This window comes from Aotus nancymaae, unplaced genomic scaffold, assembly GCF_030222135.1.
Source record: "Aotus nancymaae isolate 86718 unplaced genomic scaffold, 86718_ANA_hifiasm-v0.15.2.pri h1tg000067l, whole genome shotgun sequence".
Lineage (NCBI taxonomy): Eukaryota > Metazoa > Chordata > Mammalia > Primates > Aotidae > Aotus > Aotus nancymaae.
Window position 1 is genome coordinate 17,085,940 of NW_026988482.1, and position 20,010 is coordinate 17,105,949.

The 20,010-nt window shown below is 34.5% G+C and overlaps 1 protein-coding gene across 21 annotated transcripts in view; it reads left to right on the forward strand.

Annotated features, from left to right (window-relative positions):
* Nucleotides 1–20,010, forward strand: part of DLG1 (discs large MAGUK scaffold protein 1) — a 262,697-nt gene that overhangs the window by 188,556 nt on the left and 54,131 nt on the right. For all 21 annotated transcript variants that reach the window (XM_064366954.1, XM_021676123.2, XM_021676118.2 and 18 more), the window contains 2 exons: nucleotides 1,918–2,074; nucleotides 12,275–12,377. In XM_064366954.1, coding sequence (XP_064223024.1) covers nucleotides 1,918–2,074; nucleotides 12,275–12,377 — 260 coding nt within the window. The remainder of the gene's footprint in view (nucleotides 1–1,917; nucleotides 2,075–12,274; nucleotides 12,378–20,010) is intronic.

A 20,010-nucleotide genomic window follows, 5' to 3' on the forward strand; every position in this document is an offset into this window, starting at 1 on the left:
GTCAGGAGATCGCTTGAACCCAGGAGATGGAGGTGGCAGTGAGCCTAGATCACACCATCGCACTCCAGCCTGGGTGACAAGAGCGAAACTCAGTCTCAAAAAAATATATATATATATAAACAATTCAATTTGTGGTATATTACATCTGTTTTTAAAAATTGTAGTGAAATATTTATAACATAAAATTTGGCATTTTAGCTATTTTTAAGTGTATACAATTCAATAATGTTAATTGGATTCACAGTTTTGTGCATCCATCACTATTTGCAAAACCTTTTTATTACTTCAGACAAACTCTGTGACCATTAAGCAATAATTCCCCCTTCTACTATCTTCCCAGCCCCTGGTAATCTTTAATCACTTTCTGTCTTTATGAATTTGCCTATTCTAGATAGTTTATATAAGTGGAACCATATAATAGTTATCATTTTGTGACTGCCCTATTTCACTTAATGTTTTCAAGATACATTAGTTAGCATGTATCAGACTTTCATTCCTTTTTATGACAATACTGTTTCATTATACGTATATGCTACATTTTGTTCGTTCATCTCATGATGAGCCCTTGAGTTATTTTCACCTTTTGGTTAAAATAATGCTGTAACAAATACTGACATGCAAGTATCTATTGAAATCACTGCTTTCAGTTACTTAGGATATATATGTAAATGTGGAATTGTTGGGTCATATGGTAATTCTGTGTTAGCTTTTTGAGGAACCACTAAACTGTTTTCCGTGTGCCTGCACCTTATATTCTCACTATGAGTTGCAATTTCTTGACATCCTCCTCATCAAGACTTGTTACGTTTTGTTTTGTGGTTTTTTTTATAGCCATCCTGGTAGGACTGAAGTGTCTCATTATTTTTATATCTATTTCCCTAGTGACTAGTGATGTTGAGCACCTTTTTTATATTATTTGAAAATCAGAATATATTTTCCCCTGCAAATACTGTTGAATTTTAGCTGAGTATTTTTTAATCAAGTATAATTTCCTAATAAAAAATTCTTAATTCATACGTATTTTAAAGCATAACAGGAACACTAAACCCGGAATTCACCATCTAATATAGGAAATAAAACATCACCAATATGGTAAAACCTACGTGTGCCCCTGCAAATAGGTTTTAATTATTTTGTATAAAAAGCCTAAAGATGGGCGATTCCAGGGTTGGTATAGCAATCTTAGGTCCATGGTGTCTTTGGTATACTCTTGGTTTCACCTTCCTGATTATAATGTGTTGAAACCAGTAAAGGGATTTTATTATTCAGTTATGTGGGGTTTTGTTTGTTTTGTTTTGTTCTGTTTTGTTTTTTGAGGAAAGGAAGGTAGTAATAATGTTTTGTCCTTGTTAGGGTCTGTCTGACTTTAGAAAATGACAGTAAAATTTCCCTGCATTTACCGGAGGTTAGAATGGGGTTATACCCTAACTTCAGCAAAGGGGCATGGGATTGCAGTGATCCTTATTTAGGATGGTTATGATTCATCCCTTTGAGACTAGAGAAAGGGCCTACCTTCTCTAATACAAAAGGATAGCTGCCTTTGAAACATCTAACTAGGGGCAGTGATTGCTTTGAAGGCAATAAAGTGTGTGCAACATCAGTTTTTCATGAGTATGTGTATTTCCTGATAAGTTCTTTATGTTATTACTTTTAAATTTCCATATTGTTTTTTTCATTTTGGTTTCATTTCTGTTTTATATAACACAGGTTTTTTGCTTTTATATAAAGTTAAATTTTTTCCTTTAATTTGGGTACTTTGAATCTTTTTATCCCATACTTTTAGAAAAAAGATTCATATTTTGTCTAGCTTTCTTAGTAGTTTGATAATATAAAAATTATCAATGGGTAGTTCTCACGGGTAGAATGTCAGGTTTTATATAAAATATCCAAGATACTGAACATTTTTTTAATTTTTAGGGAACCTAGAAAAGTTGTTCTTCATCGTGGCTCAACAGGCCTAGGTTTCAACATTGTAGGAGGAGAAGATGGAGAAGGAATATTTATTTCCTTTATCTTAGCTGGAGGACCTGCTGATCTAAGTGGAGAGCTCAGAAAAGGAGATCGTATCATATCGGTAAGACATGTTAGTCAAGATAATGTTTCTATTATTTTCACTGGACCTATTTTTAAAGCAAGATTTTTTTTTAATATCCTAAAGTCTTGGGGATATCTTAGTTATCTTTTTATCATTTTACAGCTTAATTGTAGAATTATAGTGTCAGAGAACATATTCTTGTATAATAGGTTTTCTTTTGATATTCGACTCTTCTAAAGGGTCAGTTTTTATCAATGTGCTTGAAGAAAGTATGTGTTCTGTATTTGTTGACTGGAAAATTTGCTATGTGTCTATTAACTCAAGCTGGTTACTTATGTAGTTACTTATGTACTTCTTTGTACTTTAATCTGTTATCTTCTTGATCTGTCTTCTTGATCCTAAAAGCCGATTGTTTTTAAAGCTATCCAAATATGGCAGTGGGTTCAACAGTTTCTCCTCATAGCATGAGATTTTTTTAGTATGTCTTTTGAAATTGTGTTATTAGGTACACATAGTTTTGTACTTGTTATTATGTAATGATCATCTTCATTTATAATAATGGCTTTGCCCTAGAATCTATATTGTCTGATATTAATGTGGCCAATTTTTTTTGGCTTCATATTTGTGTCATGTTTTCTCCTCTTTTTACTTTCAATTTGTCTGTGTGCTTATGTTGTTACCTATTTACAATTTTTGACTAAAACTTACTTTTAGTTCTACTGTGACAGACTTTGGGAAGCTTTAATTCTAATCATGCCAATTATAGTGTTTTACTTCTGTTTTATGTTTATACCCATAAATTGTCATTTTTACTTTTGTTTATTAAAAGTTAACCCACAGGGCATACAATTTTTGTTTACTATCCCGTCTTGTGTCTTCCTTCTTCTGTGTTTCTCAGTAGACTGCTAACAGCATTTGGATTGGACTGTTCGTTGTATAGGACCAGTTTTCATTATAGAAAATTAACCTTTTCTAAAAGCTTTCATGTACATGCTAGTAGATGTGCATGCTACATGCTAGTAAAACTCACTAGTCATTGTAAAAAGCAAAAATGCCCCTGAAATATCCAAATGCACCTTAGTGCGAGCCCTTGGTTTGTCTTTTCAGCAGTGGTTCCTTAATTGTAAATACTCTAGACTTTGTCTGAAAATATTTTTATTTTATTTCAATTCAAAATTTAGTTCAGTCTAGAATTACAGGTTGATAGCTGTTATCACTCAGCATTTTGAAGATATTGTTTTATATTGTCTGGTATGTTTTGTTTTTGTTTAATAAAGAAGGTCTACTGTGTCTTGTTTGTAGGTGATTTTGGGGGGTTTTTTGCTGGACGCTTTTAAGATGCTTTGTCTTTGGTGTACTGCAATTTCACTGAAATGTGAAACTCTGTGTCTAGCATCTTATTTATCCTGTTTGGGATTCATCATGCTTAGCAAATCAGAGGAGTCATGTCTTTCATCAGTTCTGGAAACTTAACCTTTTTCTTTTCAAATTTTGCCCTTCCCATGTTGTATGTACTCTGTCCCTAAACTCCTATGAGTAGATGTTAATCTGGTTTTCATGTCTTTTAACCCCAGTTTCATATTTACAACTCTGTCTCCTTGTAATTCGTTTCACTCATTTCTTCAGGTCTGTTTTCTTGTTTTAAATTTTCTTTTTTTTTCTTTCTTTTATTTTTTAAGAGGCAGGGCTTCTGTGCATTACCTAGGCTGAAGCATGTTGGCTATTCACAGGCACAATCATAGAGCACTATTATGGCCTTAAACTTCTGGGCTCATACCATATTCCTGCCTGAGCTTCCCAAGAAACTGAAACTATAGCAGCTTAAATTTTCTTATCTATATCCTGCTTTTAAGTCAAAGCTACAATTTTAAGATGCAGAAATTGTTAACTTGGTTCAAAAAAGCAAGACCAAACTATATACTGTTTGTTAGAAATGTACTTTAAATATAAAGGCCCATGTGTTGTAAGTAAAAGAGTGAAAGAAAGTTATGCAAATAGCATACTGAAGCTGCTGTCTTAATATAAGACAAAATAGAATTTGAGACAAAATAGAATTTAAGACAAATAATGTTACTGCACATGAATTTCATAATTATAAAAGCAGCGAGAATGATGAAAGTATCATTTCATCAAGAAGACGTACCTATAATACTTTCAAAATACATGAAGTGTAAATTGTCAGAACAAGGAAGGAAATGGACAAATCTGCAGTCACGTTTGGAGATTTAAATGCCATCTTCTTTCATTGATAGAACTAGTAGACATAAGGAAAAGAAGAAGAATAATCTCATTTCTTATTTCATGTCATATAGAAAAATTAACTTGAAATGGACCATAGAACTAAACTTCTAAAAGAAAACTTACAAGGAAAGCTTAGTGAACATAGATTAGACACATTTCTTAAATAGTACCAGAGGACCACCTAGTCAGTTCGATAGAGAGAAGGGAAAGTCTTTTTAACAATTGGTGCTATAATAACTAGATATCTGTATATAAAATTATAAACCTAAACCAGTCTTGCTCCAGACATAAAATTTAATTCTAGATGGATTATAGATCTAAATGTAAAATTCAGAACCATAATCTTCCTAGAAATAAATGTCAGAGACTATGTTTGCACACCTAGAGTAGCCAACAGTTCCTTGGACAAAATACATAAAACACTAACCATAAAAAAGATGCCATTAAGAAACCAAATACTTTGGGTGAGGTGACTCTTGCTTATAATCCCAGTGACTTAGGAGACAGAGGCAGGAGGATTGCTTGAGGCCAGGTGTTTGAAACCAGCCTGATCAACATAGCAAGACCTGATCTTTAAAAAAAAAAAATTTTTTTTTTTTTTTAATTAGCCAGGCATAATGGTGGGTACTTGTAGTCCCAGCTACTTGGGAGGCTAAGGCAGGAGGATCACTTCACCTTAAGTGTTTGAAACTACAGTGAGCTTTGATCCCACCACTGCACTCAAGCCTGGGCAACCGAGCAAGACCGTGTCTAAAAAAAAAAAGAAAGGAAAAAGAACCAAATAGGTAGGCCACACAGTGGTTAAAAAATATTCTCAGCACATATATGACATGCTACTTGTATCTAGAATATATAAATATCTCCTATAAATCAACAATAAAAAAAAATGAGTGACCCAATTAAAAATGCACAAAAGACTTGAGCAGACACATCAAAAAAGGTATGTGAATGGCCAATAACAACGTGAAAAGGTGCTTAACTTAGGCATCAGAGAAATGTAAAAACCACGGTGAATAAAGAGGTTTGTAGGGGTTTGGATAATAGTGATGTAATTGTTCCATACCTTGATTGTGGGTGGCTGCATGAAATTCACATTTGCCAAAACTTAACTATACATGAAAAAAGATTAATTATGCCTAGGTAAAAATAGATATTCTTAAAGTCACAATGAAATACTATATCCCACTTAGTTGAACGACAAAAGAAAAAATAACAACATTCATTGATGAGAATGTGGAGCAACTGCAGCCCTCATTCACTACTTGTGGACATGTAAAATGGTATACCACTATAAGACCTTTTTGGAAGGTTTTTAAGAAGTTAAACATACAACTAACCTTATCACCCAGGTTTTACCCAGGACAAATGAAAGCATACATCGACAAAAACACTTTGACAAAAACATTCTTAACAGCCTTATTCATAATAATCTAGATCTTGAAATAACCCAAGTTTCCATCAACAGGAAAATTGCTAAATAAATTGTGGCATGTTTACACAATATACTACTACTCAGCAATAAAAGTGAACAACTACTAAAACACACAAAACAAGTATGTCGAGCAAAACAGATAAACAAAAATACATACTATTGAATTCCAGTTACATGATAATCATGAGCAGATTACACTAATTGGTGGTGCTATAAGTCAGAAAGTAGTTGCCGGTGATTGAGACTGACTATAAAGTTGCACAGTTGAACATCAATGGAAAAGATACATGTCTTGTTCAAGGTAATGGGTTCATGACTTATACAATTAGCAAAATCCTTTCAGCTGAGCTGTTCAAATTTCCACATTTTATTGTTTGTAAAACACACTGTAATTTCTTAAAGTAAGTTATAGTATGATGAGGAAAAGTTAGTGGCAAGGAATGGACTTAAAAGATAAATATTGTTGAACAAATTACCTAGTTATTTAGGGAAATAAAATTAGCTTAGAGCCTCACTTCATACTTTGTGTCAAAATAAATCTCCATTTAGCCTAGAGTTCAGTAATAGACATTTTTAAATTGTCCATTTGGAACCACTTTATATAGGTCATTGACAGACCGCTTAAGTGTGTGAACCAACCAACTCAACCTAGTTCACCCAGAACATTCATGGTTTGAGAACTGAATGCCCCAGGTCTGGAAACCCTTTGGTTTTAAACCCTCGATTTTAAAACTGAAAGTCTGAGTGCAGTTAAATACAGCATTATGTTTAGCAGTATGCTCAGTAACCTTAAAATTTTAATGCTTACTGAGCTTCTCCAGGGAAATGCCCTGAAAGCACTAGGGAATAGTAGACTGATCAAAAAACTTAAAAGGAAAATTGGAGGAATGAATTCTTAATAAGGCCTTTGAAAACCTCCAGTGTATTCCTTGGAACCAGAAGGCCACACACATGTTCAGGGCTGTGCACATCCTCAGAAAAGACCAGAAAAGGCCTTAAAACTCTCACCTCTAGCTGATCATGAGCTTCTGTGCAAGCAGGAAGTGACAATTTAAGGCAGTTGTTAACTGCTTATCTGAATGTTTAAGGTAGGCCCCCAACATGCACACATAGCCCTTGGAAAAGAGTGGAAGACTTAGAAGTTTCAGGCATTTAAGGAAATATCTGTTCAATCATTAAGCTAACTAGACAGAGATTTCAGTAGCCAGACACAACAAAGAATACAGACTTTATAACATTAAGAAAAGTCACTAAAAGACAACAATGACAAACCCCGATAGGAAAACAGGTCTGATATCCAGAGTTGCCATATTATATTTATTTTAATTTTACAATATAAAATTTTGAGGCAAGCAGAAGGAAAAGTATGGCCCATATACAGGAGAAAAATGCAGTCAATGAAAATTGTTCCTAGGGAAGCTCAGACATGGACATACTAGATAAAGACATTAAACCAGCTCTTTTAAATATGTTCAAAGAATAAAAGAAAACCATCCTATAGACTGAGAGTAAAGGAATAGTATCTCACCAAGTAAAAAATATCAATAGAGTTAAAATTATCAGTAAGAACCAAATAGAAATTCTGGAGTTGAAAAGTACAATAAATTAAAAGTTCTCTAGACAAGTCACCAGCAGATTTGAGCTGGCAGAAGAAAGAATTAGCAAACTTGAAGATGGGTGAATTGAGATTTTGATGCTGAAGAACTGAACAGTAACAAAAAAGAATAAAAAAAAATAACGGCTTCAGAGACCTATGGTATATTATCAAGTGTACCAACATAATGGGAGTGCGTGAAAGATGGGAAAGGGAGAGAATGGAAGAAAGAATATTTCAATAAATACTGGCCCAAAACTTGTAAAATTTGATGAAAACAATCCAAGAAGCTCAATGAACTCCAAGTTGAATTAAAGAGATCTACATGTAGACACATTACAATCAAACTGTCTAAAGCCGAAGGCCGAATCTTGAAAGTAGCAAAAAGAAGTGACTCATCATCCTCAATAAGATTAATGGCTGATTTCTCATCAGAAACCATGGAGGTCAGAAAGCAGTGAAATAACATTCAAAATTCTGAAAAGGAAAAAACTCTGTTGACTATAACTCTATATCCAACAAAACTGTCTTTGAAAATAAAGGAGAAATCAGGGTATTTCCAGGTAAACAAAAGCTGAAAGAGTTCATCTCTCAAAACCTGCCCTGTAGGAGATGCTAAAGAGAATCCTGCAGACTAAAATGCAAGAAAACTAGAGAGTAACTCAAATCTATGTGAAGAAATAAAGAGCATCAGTGAAGGCAACTACATAGGTAAATATAAAACAACATAAGGTATTATTTTATATGTAACTCTTTTTCTCCAACCTGATTTTAAAAACAACTGAAAAAAACAATAATTACAAATTAGATGTGCACACATTTTATAAAGATATAATTAACATGACACCACCACCACAAAGGGGGTAAAGAAACTAGGTTCGTATAAAATGTTTGTTTGTTTATTTTTAGAGGTAGCATCTCACTCTGTCACCCACGCTGGAGTGCAGTGGCACAGTCATAGCTCACTGCAGCCTCAAACTCATTCACTCAGGCAATTCTGCTGCATCAGCCTCCTGAGTAGCTGGGACTGCAGGCACCACCACACCCAGCTAAATTTTTTTCTGTATTTTTTTAGAGATGAGGGTCTCACTATGTTGCCCAGCCAGGCCTCAAACTGTCATACTCAAGTGATGTTCCTGCTTCAGTCCTCTTGCCTGAGCCACCTAAGTCACTGGGATTATAGTCAAGAGCCACCACCCATCTGGCTTTAAATTTTTACTTGTAATCCAAGATAACCACTAAGAAAATTACTAAAAAGTATATGTAGTAAAAGAAATGATGTGGGAATTAAAATGATACACTAGGAAATATCTATGTAATACAAAAAGAATGTAGTTATTTAGGAATAGAAAAAGAAAACACAAGACATAGAACACAGCTAATTGAAGTAAATTCTACATTATCAGTAATTATGTTAAATATAAATGGATTAAGCACTCCAGTTAAAAGGCAAAAACGTTGATAGAGTAGATTAAAAAACAGAATCCAACTATACAGGGTCTACAAGAGAGACGCTTTAGACTCAAAGACATAAAAAGGTTGAAAGTAAAAGGGTGGAAAAGATACATTACACAAAAGTAACCAAAAGATACCTAGTGTGGCTATACTAATAACAAGTATACTTTAAGAAAAAGTTATTACTAAAGGCAAAAGACATCTATAATATATATATCATTATATAGTCATATATGTATTTTATAGTTATATACTCTATAATTACCAATACATTTCTAGAAAGACATAAGCTATTGAAACTAACTCAAGAATAGAAAATTTTTGAAAATTTATAACAAGTAAGTATATTGAATTAGTAATCAAAAACTTCCAAAGCACAAAAATCCCAGACCAGATAGCTGCACTAGTACATTCTGCCAAACATTTAAAGAATTAGCACCAGTCATTCACAAACTCTTCCCCAAAAAGGAATAAACATGAGGAATGCTTTCCAGCTCATTCTATGTGGCCAATATTATCCTTATACTGAACCAAAGATATCACAAGAAGAAAAAATTACAAATCAATATCCCATATGAATATAGATAGAAAAAGCAACAAAATAACAACCTGGATCTAGCAGCATGAAAAGGGATGAGATTCCATAATCAAATGGAGTTTATTTAAGGAATACATGGTTAATTCAACATAGAAAAATGTTTCTATGTTATTTAACATAGAAACATACTTATCAATCAAAGTAAGACACCATCTTAATAAAGGACATAAAGCACATGATATCTCAGTAGACACAGAAAAAGCAATTGTCATAAACCAGCAGGTTTTCATGATAAAAACACTGAATAAACTAGGAATAAAAGCAAACTTGGTGATAAAGGGTATCTCCAGAAACCCGATACTGACATCGTACTAAATGATGAGAGACTGAAAGTTTTCCCTTTAAAATCAGGAGCAAGACAAGGGTTTCTACTCTTCCTACTTCTATTCAACATTGTCCTGGAGGTTCTAGGAATTAGGCAAGATTTAAAAGAAAAAGCGGCTACCAGAATAAAAAGCAAGAAAACTATTTGCAGATGACATAATCTTGTTTAGAGAAAATCTTAAGAAAGACTATCAAGGTAATAAACAGGTTCAGTAAAGTTGCAAGATAAAGAAAACATTTATAATAGTATCAAAAAGAATGAAATACTTAAGTATAAATTTAAGGAAGTGGATAAACAAAAATGATATATCCATTTTTAATGGATTGTAGTGGAGCATTATTTAGCCATAATAAGGAATGCAGTACTGATACATGCTCCAAGGATGAACCTTGAAAATATGTTAAGTGAAAGAAGCCAAGCACAGATGGCCACATATTATATATCCTATTTATTTGAAATATGTGGAATAGATAAATTCGCACAGTCAGAAAGTAGATTCATAGTTCCCAAGGATGAAGAGGAGACATAGGAGTGACTGTCAGTGGATACAGAGTTTCTTTCTGGGGTGATGAAAATATTTTGGAATTAGGTGGTAATGATGGTTGCACAACCTTAAGAATGTACTAAAAACCACTAAACTATTCACTCTAAAAATATGAATTCTATGGTATGTGAATTATTTCTCAATTTTCAAAAATGTTGATGCAAATGAAAAAAAGTGACTATAAGGCTATTTATTTATACAAATAGGTCTCTCAGTACCGGAATTTCTTCTAAAATATCCTTAGTAATGTATCTTCAATTGAAATGTTCAGTGATAGTGTGGAAAGTCTTTAATATGTAGTTTCGTTCAACAAATTACACTCTTAAGTGGGTTTGATGCACAAAAATAATTCATTAACATTTTTCATCTTTTCTACAATAATCTGTGAAAATTTATTTTTCCTTATATTTCTTGCCTGGTTTGTTCTCCCAGGAACTAGGAGGATTTTCTTTATGCACTAAGTAGAACTATTTATACATTGTATTGAGTTCTATATGGCCACCATCAGCAAGAGATATTATCTAATTACCACATTGTTACATTTGTTTAGATTAGGGTTTTCAGATCTTGGTTGTCATTCAAGGGTTCGGAATGCTGGGGGGAGGGATGTTGGTGGTAGTGCTGGTTTGAGACAGTCTCTCTCTGTCACCCAGGCTTGCAATGGTGCGATCTCAGCTCACTGTAACCTCCGCCTCCTGGGTTCAAGTGATTCTTGTGGCTCAGCCTCCTGAGTAGCTGGGACTACAGGCACACCTGGCTAATTTCTGTGTTTTTAGTAGAACAGGTGTTCACCATGTTGGCCAGTCTGGTCTCGAACTCCTGGCGTCAAGTGACCCACCCATCTCAGCTTCCCAAAGTGCTGGGATAACAGGTGTAAGCCACCGTGCTCAGCCTCAAGGGGCACGTATTTTAATTTAGTTGCATAATGGTTTCTTTTTAGATAATATAGAACACCAGATCTTTATGTGGTTAAAATGTTCTTTATGTATATTTATGATTCCAGGAATTTCTGGGCTCATAGTCAAATTTTTTAAAAGTGATATGTGATCTTTAACAGATTTTAGATTAGATCTCAACAAAACAAGTTTTTATATAAAAATTGCATGATGATCGTTCCTTTCCAAAAATTTTCAGTGAAGGTCCTGAACATGGCTGTATTCTATTCATTGGTGGTTCTCAACTTTTTTAAATTCAGTATTTAAAGTTTATTACATTCAAGTATAATACTTCCATTAATGTTCTCTTAAGTTTGTCTTATTGTGAAAAAGGAACAATCTCTTAAGATAATGTACCGTATATATACACACACATACACACACACACATATATTGTGTGTGTGTATGTGTGTGTATGTATGCACAAAGTATTGGCAACCTTGCAGAAACAAGAATTAAGTTGCCCCTTCTTCTGGAGTAGGATTGGTCACCTCCTGGTAGAATTGGATAATTACTTCACCCAAGGAAGCACTCTTTATTCAAAAAATACTTCCTGGTTCATTTAATTAACATTCTCATCAAATCAGTCCTTGCAATCTACACTATTTTAATATTTCTAAATAAAAGCTTTCCTATTATACTGAAAGAATGGAAGCTTTAGTTTATACTGGAAGAAAAATAATTGGAACTGTGTTGAGCAATAGCCGTGAGAATGTTGCAGAAGGTGAGTGGATGCTACAAGCAAAATGAATTTCCCTCTCATTGCTTGAGTCTCTAGTAAAACAAAGTGTGCAAAATGGTGCCAGTTGATTTTTCAGGTTCTCAAATTAAGGTACTTTTTTTGATGGATTGATATCCAGCCTTCTGAAGGGAAGTGTTTTGACTTTGCTCACTTGACAAAGCAAAGTGGTTTTAGTAAATAAAATTGCTTTGAATGATAATATTTTGTTTTACTATACAGTATATTTTTAATAAATCAGAATAAGAAAGAAACAGTTTAGTGGTAAAGTTATTGCAACTAATTTTTTAATATATGCCTACTCAAGAATAGGCTATTGTGATTTCTAATCAAAGTGATTATTTTCTCCCAAATTAAGATTTGGTTCCATTTACAGGTAAATAGTGTTGACCTCAGAGCTGCCAGTCATGAGCAGGCAGCAGCTGCATTGAAAAATGCTGGCCAAGCTGTCACAATTGTTGCACAATATCGACCTGAAGGTAATAAAATTCTTACTGTCTATAGTTACTCTTATTTTAGTTTTAAAATTCTTCCTCTTAAATATTGTTTAACTTCCAAGCTTAACTTCCTTTTTTGTGCTTTTTTCCAATTTGTTAATCTAGTATTTGTTTAGTCTAAACCTAGTTCCTTTTCCAGATGAAAAGTATTTTTTAATGATGTGGGAACTGGTATCCACAAGTTCTTTTGAGCATTGCACCATTATGTGGGTTAATTTAACTGTTTATTTTTTTAATCCGTTCTGTAACTGAAGTTGTCATACCTTTTAATGTCCCTTTTACTACTTTATTGATCTGAAAAAAAATAATAAAAACCATTAAGCAGAGATAATGCCCAATAAAATAATAATGCCCAAAAAAATTAGGTCACCCAGCTTTTTTCTAGCTTTTGAATTAAGTTATAATTATTAATATCAAGATTTAAGGCGTGTTTCTAATAGCTATTACTACTATTTAAAATAAAGAGAAGAATGCCAAGTTTGGGGTATAATGTGTATCTAGGTAGTAAAGTATCATTGATGTGACCTTATTAAGTTCCTAGGGGAAAAAGGTGGGAATGGAAAATTTGAGATCATGCCATATTAAACATATGTAAGACTCTAGTGTACATCAACATAACCACATCTGCAATCAAACCTCAGTGGAATTTAAAAAGCTTAAATACCCAAAAGAATTCATAGCATATTTGTTGATGCTCATAAACAACATGATGAAGAAGGAAAAAATAATGTAAGTAAAGGAACTAAATGAATAATTCTGTAATTTAGCAACTAATTACATTTATTATTCTTTTTTGGAGCAGAATTTATTATTTTAATCTAGTATGTCTTTTAGCTGATCAAAGTAGCATGTTGAGCATTGCTTGGTATTTCTTAAATATAGGAGTTTCTATCAATCTAGTAAAACCTTAGCCTTTTAGGCTCAGTAACTAAACAAGGGAAAAATTGCTTAATTGGGAGTAAATTCCAAATATTAATTCACATCAACCAAACAAATAGAGACTAACATATGAAGTCAGAATGTGAATTCATTAATTTTTGTGAGAAACAAATATGCCAGTGGGACCCCACATACTTTTATCTTCTGGCCAACACATTCCCATCCGTGGGTATACTGTATGGAAGCCAAGTTACAGTCACTGGTTCTTTAGTATTATAGACAGCCTCTCATTTATATGTTTATAAGGAATGTAAACTTTTTAGATATAATTAAGTGTAACTTAATATCTGCTCCTTAACCTCCCCAGAAAACACACAAAAGCAGTAAGAAAAATGAAACATACACACATGCTCCTACCCATGCAACTTCACTTCATATTAACTAAAACTAAGAAGATAGGTATAATACCTGGACAACCAAGTATAGGTAAAGACTCCTTAAGCAGCTGAGATCTTGCAGAAGCCACATGGAAAGAGGGGAAGAGTTAAAATATGGAATGTTAAGGATGCTTTCTGGTGGCAAAATTTTAGGATATGGTATAAAATTGCACCTCTTAAAGGTGAGGGGCTCATTTCTGAAGTATAAAAACGTGAGCCTTTGTTTTTTATTGCAAGCCTCATGGGAAGTGGGGTGAGCAGGTTGGAGCAGAAGCCACTCATGTGGTTTCTTTTAGGAAAGCAGAGGACTCGTATTTGGATAAAGCAGCCTGTCTCTTTAGATCAGATAATGTGGCAGTATTTGGGTTTTAAAAGCTGTAAAACTTTCCTGTGCATCCATCTTTCCTGCACCCCTAGACTTTCTGGAAATAGCTTGTCTAACAAAATCTAGCAAAGTAATCAGTAATTTTTTTTTTTTTTTTTTTTTTTTTGAGATGGAGTTTCACTCTGTCACCCAGGCTGGAGTGCAGTGGCACAATCTCGGCTCACTGTAACCTCCGCCTCCCAGTTTCAAGTGATTCTCCTGCCTCAGCCTCCCGAGTAGCTGAGATTACAGGCACCTGCCACCACGCCCGGCTTATTTTTGTATTTTGAATAGAGACAGGGTTTCACCATGTTGGCCAGGCTAGTCTCCTGACCTCAGGTGATCCACCTGCTTTGGCCTCCCAAAGTGCTGGGATTACAGACATGAGCCACTGCGCCCAACCCCAGTAATAAGTAATTTAAAAGTTGTCTTACAATCATACAAAGATAAGAGGTGGAGAAAAGCATCAAAGCTTAGTAACAGATTAGCTACACATACACACAACACAAAAACCTTAACACAAATCAGATGAAAATTTAACCTTAATGTTTTGCAGTTTATGCATTCACTTTGAAAGAAGACCACAAAGTAGAAATATAAGAACTATAGGAAAAGATGAGTCAATAACCAAAAGAAATTAACTTTGAGCTGGCGGAACCTAGGAGAGAAGAAAGCAAACAAGTTAGTGAAATTAGACCACAAACACGGAGTCACTGCAGAAAACTCAGCAAGAGACATTAGAAGATACAATAGAAAAAGTAAACAAAATGAAACAGAAATAGTGAGTCTGAGAAGACTAGAAAGAAAATGTTAGCAATAGAAGATAGATAATTACTTTCCATACAATATATATATATATAATTAGACTTTCTGAAAAATAATTTTAAGGAAAAGAATGAATGTCTTAACTTATAATTCAATCAATTCAAGAAAACTTTCTTGAAGTAAAAAGAAATCAATTTTTATATTAAAAGAGCACAGCATAATACAGGGAAAATTGACTCAGAATGGCCAAAATTGAGACATATTCTCATTAATGTTAAGAAAGAATTTTGGGGGACCGAGGCAAAAATATCAAGTCATGATACAGGAGTGAAAATTGGTTGATAGGAAAGGAAAGACTACTCTAATGCTTAGTGAGCATGGAACAGAACAAAAATAGTTAATTCACTTGTAATCCCAGCACTTTGGGAGGCTGAGGCAGGAGGATTGCTTGAGCTCTGGACTTCACCACCAGCCTGAACAACAAAGTGAGAGCCCATCTCTACAAAAAAATTAAAAATTAGCCAGGCATGGTGGAACATTCCTGTGATCCCAGCTACACAGTAAGCTGTGGCAGGAGGATCACTTGAGACCAGGAGATCAGGGCTGCAGTAAGCCTTGATCATGCCACTGCACTCCAGCCTGGGCAGCAGGGAGACCCTGTCTCAAAAAATATATATATTAATTTTTACCATTTTAATAGTTAGTGGCCCTTAAATAAGCTTAATTTATCCACATATGCACTAAATATACTTTGCACTGATAGTTAACAAGGCTGGGCTACTCTTATCCTAGGTTAGTAATTGAATGGGCCCAGGAATTTCCCTCCCAGACTATCTTATAATGTGCTTCTATTGTTTGGTCTTTCCTTCTTTATTCTTTCTTTTTTGCTTCTTTTTGTGATTTCTGTACTTTTCTTTTGTATGACCCTTTCCAGATGATACTCTTTTTCTTTAATTGTATTCAGTACTTTCACCCATTCTAGTATAGATGAACCCATTTTTGTATCAAAGTGAATTTACATTCTTTGATTATTCAGATAGCTACTGTTTAGTAGATATTGTCTGTTTCAAGGGTTATACCCTTATGTTGATTACTCTCATACGTGTGTCTTACTTCCAGACATCTCCTGAACACCACACTTATGTGTCCTATTTGATTTCTTCAGCTGTATTTCTCAATGATAATGTTTCAAATTTAACGTTTATGACATTTAATTTTTTTTTTTTACTATTTCACTAAATGGCATCTCCATTCATGCTTAAGCCAGAAGTTCAGGAATCGTGTTTGACTCCCTCCCCATTCACAACGTCCCAGTCACAGCCACTAGTCTTGCCAAAGCCACTATCATCCCTTACCTGAATTACTATAATATCCTCTCACAGGTCTCCTAACTTCTTTCTTAATTTTCTCCAATCCATTCCCTCAGCCAAAATGATCTTTTTAAATACAAAGATTTGGGTTGAAGCATTCCCCATTTAAAACAGTACCCATTATACCCTTAAAAAATCCAAATCCTTTAATAGGCCTGCAAGGTTCTTTGTAATTGTCACAGCACAGCACACATGATTTTACATCATGCCCTCCACTCTTTCCTTTACTCCTTAAGCCCTAACCATACAGTCCTTTTTTCAGACCCTTGACTATACCAGATTATTTCCTGATTCTCTGTTCATTCTCTTCTTTCTTAGAATATTCTTTTCCTCTGTTCTTTCGATGGCTAGTCTATTAGTCCTGTTGTCTTGCTTCTATAAGGATGTACCTGAGACTGGGTAATTTATAAAGGAAAGAGGTTTAATTGATTCACAGTTCCACAGTGCTGGGGAAGCCTCAGGAAACTTAGAACCATGGCAGAAGGAAAAGTAAACATGTCCTTCACAAGACAGCAGGAGAGAGAAGAATAAGAACCAAGCGAGGGGGGAAGCCCTTATCAAGCCATCAGATCTCATAACTTACTATCACTAGAAGAGCATGGGGGAATCCACCCTCATGATTCATTACCTCCCATTATGACCCTCCCATGATATGTGGGGATTATGGGAACTACAATTCAAGATGAGATTTGGGTGGGGACACAGCAAACCATATCAGCTAGTTCCTTCTCATAGCATTGATACTTTCACTTTAGAGCAGTTACACAGTTTATAGTTAATATGTTTATTTAGGTGTCTATTTATTATGTAAGGCTTGCTGTATCCTCATAAAATAGGTAACAATATCCCTATTTACAGATGATGAAGTAGACTCAGATAACAAAGCTAGTAATAGCTAAGATTCATACTTTGAAGGTCTGTTGCCTTCAAAGTCTAGATTGTTTTCACTGGGAATATCTTGATGAGTGCTTAGTCTGGCAAAGTGATGTATGCTGTATTCTTTTACCACGGCTATGGTACTATTGCCTAATGAAGACTAAGTAAGTACTAGCAGTGCACAGAAGACAGACATTGCCTTAGAAATTTAAAAGGAGGGAGATTATATTGCTTGGCATGATAAAAGTTACCATAAAGTGGGATTGAAGTTTAACTGGGAACCTAAAGAATGGATAGGATTTAGATGGGCAGAGAGAAAAAAATGACATCATAGGTGAAGAATAACAGAAGACCAAAGATAGGAGAGTTAAAATTTTAAGGTATGTTTTGGGTACTTTAAAAATTTGCCTGTCCTCCTTGCTGTGTTGCTGCTTACCTATATCTGGTTATTAATCAGTGACACTACAGCTTCATATTTTGTTTTAATGTTATATATTTTAACATGTATTTTTGCTGTACAGCACATTTTAAAAAAACGTTTTAGATTATCAAAGTGTAGGTACTATGAGGGCCAAGGATAGAAGTTGAAGAGTCAAATTTTCTTTCTCAGCTGGCTATTTTAAGAAGTACAAAAGGAGTCACCTAACACTCTGATAATCATCATCTTGCAGTTAGTGTCTTTCCTAAAGGCTTGGGATTCTCTGCTTTATTGATAATTTCACATACATACAGACAAAGAGACAAAGGTAAGCTTTTGGTAGAATTAAGTTTTTTATCTTTTAGGATCTATGGCTTGCTTATTAGTCTTCCATAAAAGTACTGTTAGGGGTTTTTCAGCTTGTATACTTTGAACTTTCTTGACTTGGATTCTAAATATGAGGAAAAATAATCTCTAGAAGATATTTGAAGGAACATTATCTTCCAACTCCTGTCAGTTTTATTAATTCCAAAGGCAAGGAATAATTCATTTTGGGGGGGGCCTCTATTGTGTTAATCATTTTGAAGAATCATTATCAGAAATTAGCTGGATGTGGTGGCTCACACTTATAATCCCAGCGCTTTGGGAGGCCTAGGTAGGAGGATTACTTGAGCTAAAGAGTTCAAAACCAGCCTGGGCAACAAAGCAAGATCTCATCTCTACCATAACTTTTTAAAAAGTTTTTTAATTAGTCAGGCATGGTAGTGCGCACCCATAGTCCTAGTTGAGGCAAGAGAATTGCTGTGATCGCACCACTGCACTCCAGCCTTGGCAACAAAGTGAAACCCTGTCTCAAAATAAAAATTTTTTAAAAAGAAAGAAATTAAACATGGGAACTGGAAATGTAATACAGTGCTCATTTTGGACTCCATATCCAGACATTACAAAATTTTAACAGATACTTCCTAGTCTATAGTTTAAGAATCTCTTGTGATAGAATATAATGATAAAACTGTATGCCATGCATGGTACTAACCATGTTACATTTATTAACTCCTTTAATTCCCAAGATAATTCTATAAGCACTGTTATCCCCATTTTATATTATAGTTGAATAAGCTCTGCCATAAAGAGACTAATTTGCTGGTTACACAACTGTTAAATGGTTAAGATTTCTTCTAGCTTCTTTTAAGGGAAGAAAACCTTTTCCTCCACCCTTGTATGTTCAGTAATGGGCCTGTGAATTAAACTCACAGATTAACATGAAAAAAAAGGGTTTCTTTCATATGGATGCAGGAGGCAACAAAAGAAATAACTGTAGCTAACTTGTGGGATAAGGTTAAAGGCTTGTATACCTAATTTAGTAGGGAAAAGGAAGGAGGGAGAAACAGCTTTTATTGGAAAAACACATTTCTTTAGGAAAGACAAGTTTTTAGGAGAAGAAATGGGGGATAAGGTTGGCAATAACATTTGTCTAAACTGGTATGAGTGGTCTTTCCATTCTTCAGGGCCATCCAGCTCCTCAGAGAGAGTATTTATGGTAACATCATTTCTCAGAAGTTAGACCTTTTAGTCAGATTAGAGAAACTCCAAGAAGGCTTTTTTTTTTCTCTCCTGCATCTGTTGAATCTCACATATCTTCAGCTTAAATAATCTTTGTGGCAAGTCTGGGATTCTGAGTGGGTCTCCATACCCTGTTCTCACTCTTTCAACTACGCACTAAACTCTGGGAATCTCTAACCTCATATATTTAATCTTATTGTTCCTCAAGAGTACTAGACCAACTTTCAGACCTTAAATCTGTCTTTTGTTCAGAAAACATTAATTCTATTGTAATAATACTATAAAAGAAATAAAGTGGAAATAATTAAACTCAATATATAAGTTAAACTTATTTTCTCTTTCCCATTGGTTAGGTCTAAAATTTGGAGGCATTTTACTTTATTTTCACAAGGAAAAAACTGTTTGGTATTATAATCCCTATTTTGCAAGTGACTGAAGTCTGGAAAGGTTAGGCCATAGTCACTTAACTTTTCCGAGCTTCAAAGCTTTGATTTAAATCTTGAGTTACAGAGGTAGATTTCTAACACCCAGACTTTATTTTCATTATTCTTATACCAACCGAAGAGAGAAGAAGCGGAGACAATCTGGGGAGATTACATTGGACTAGTGGCATTTATTTGCAGGCATTTGTCATTTCTTACCACCATTTTCAGTACTAGATAGGTAATCAAAATGTGTTTCAGTCTCCTACTTTCCCACTTTCCTTGCTATATGTTTCTACACTCCTGTGCTACAGTTGAGCCTTGAACAACACAGGTTTGAACTGTGAGTATCCACTTACATGCATGTGCTGTTCAACCAAACTGGGATCAAAAATGCCATATGCCTTCCTATATGAAGGGCTGACTTTTCGTATTGTCAGACTCCACAAGGACTACTGTTAGACTTGAATATGCGTGGATTTTGGTATACATGGGATTCTGGAACTAATCCTCTGAATACA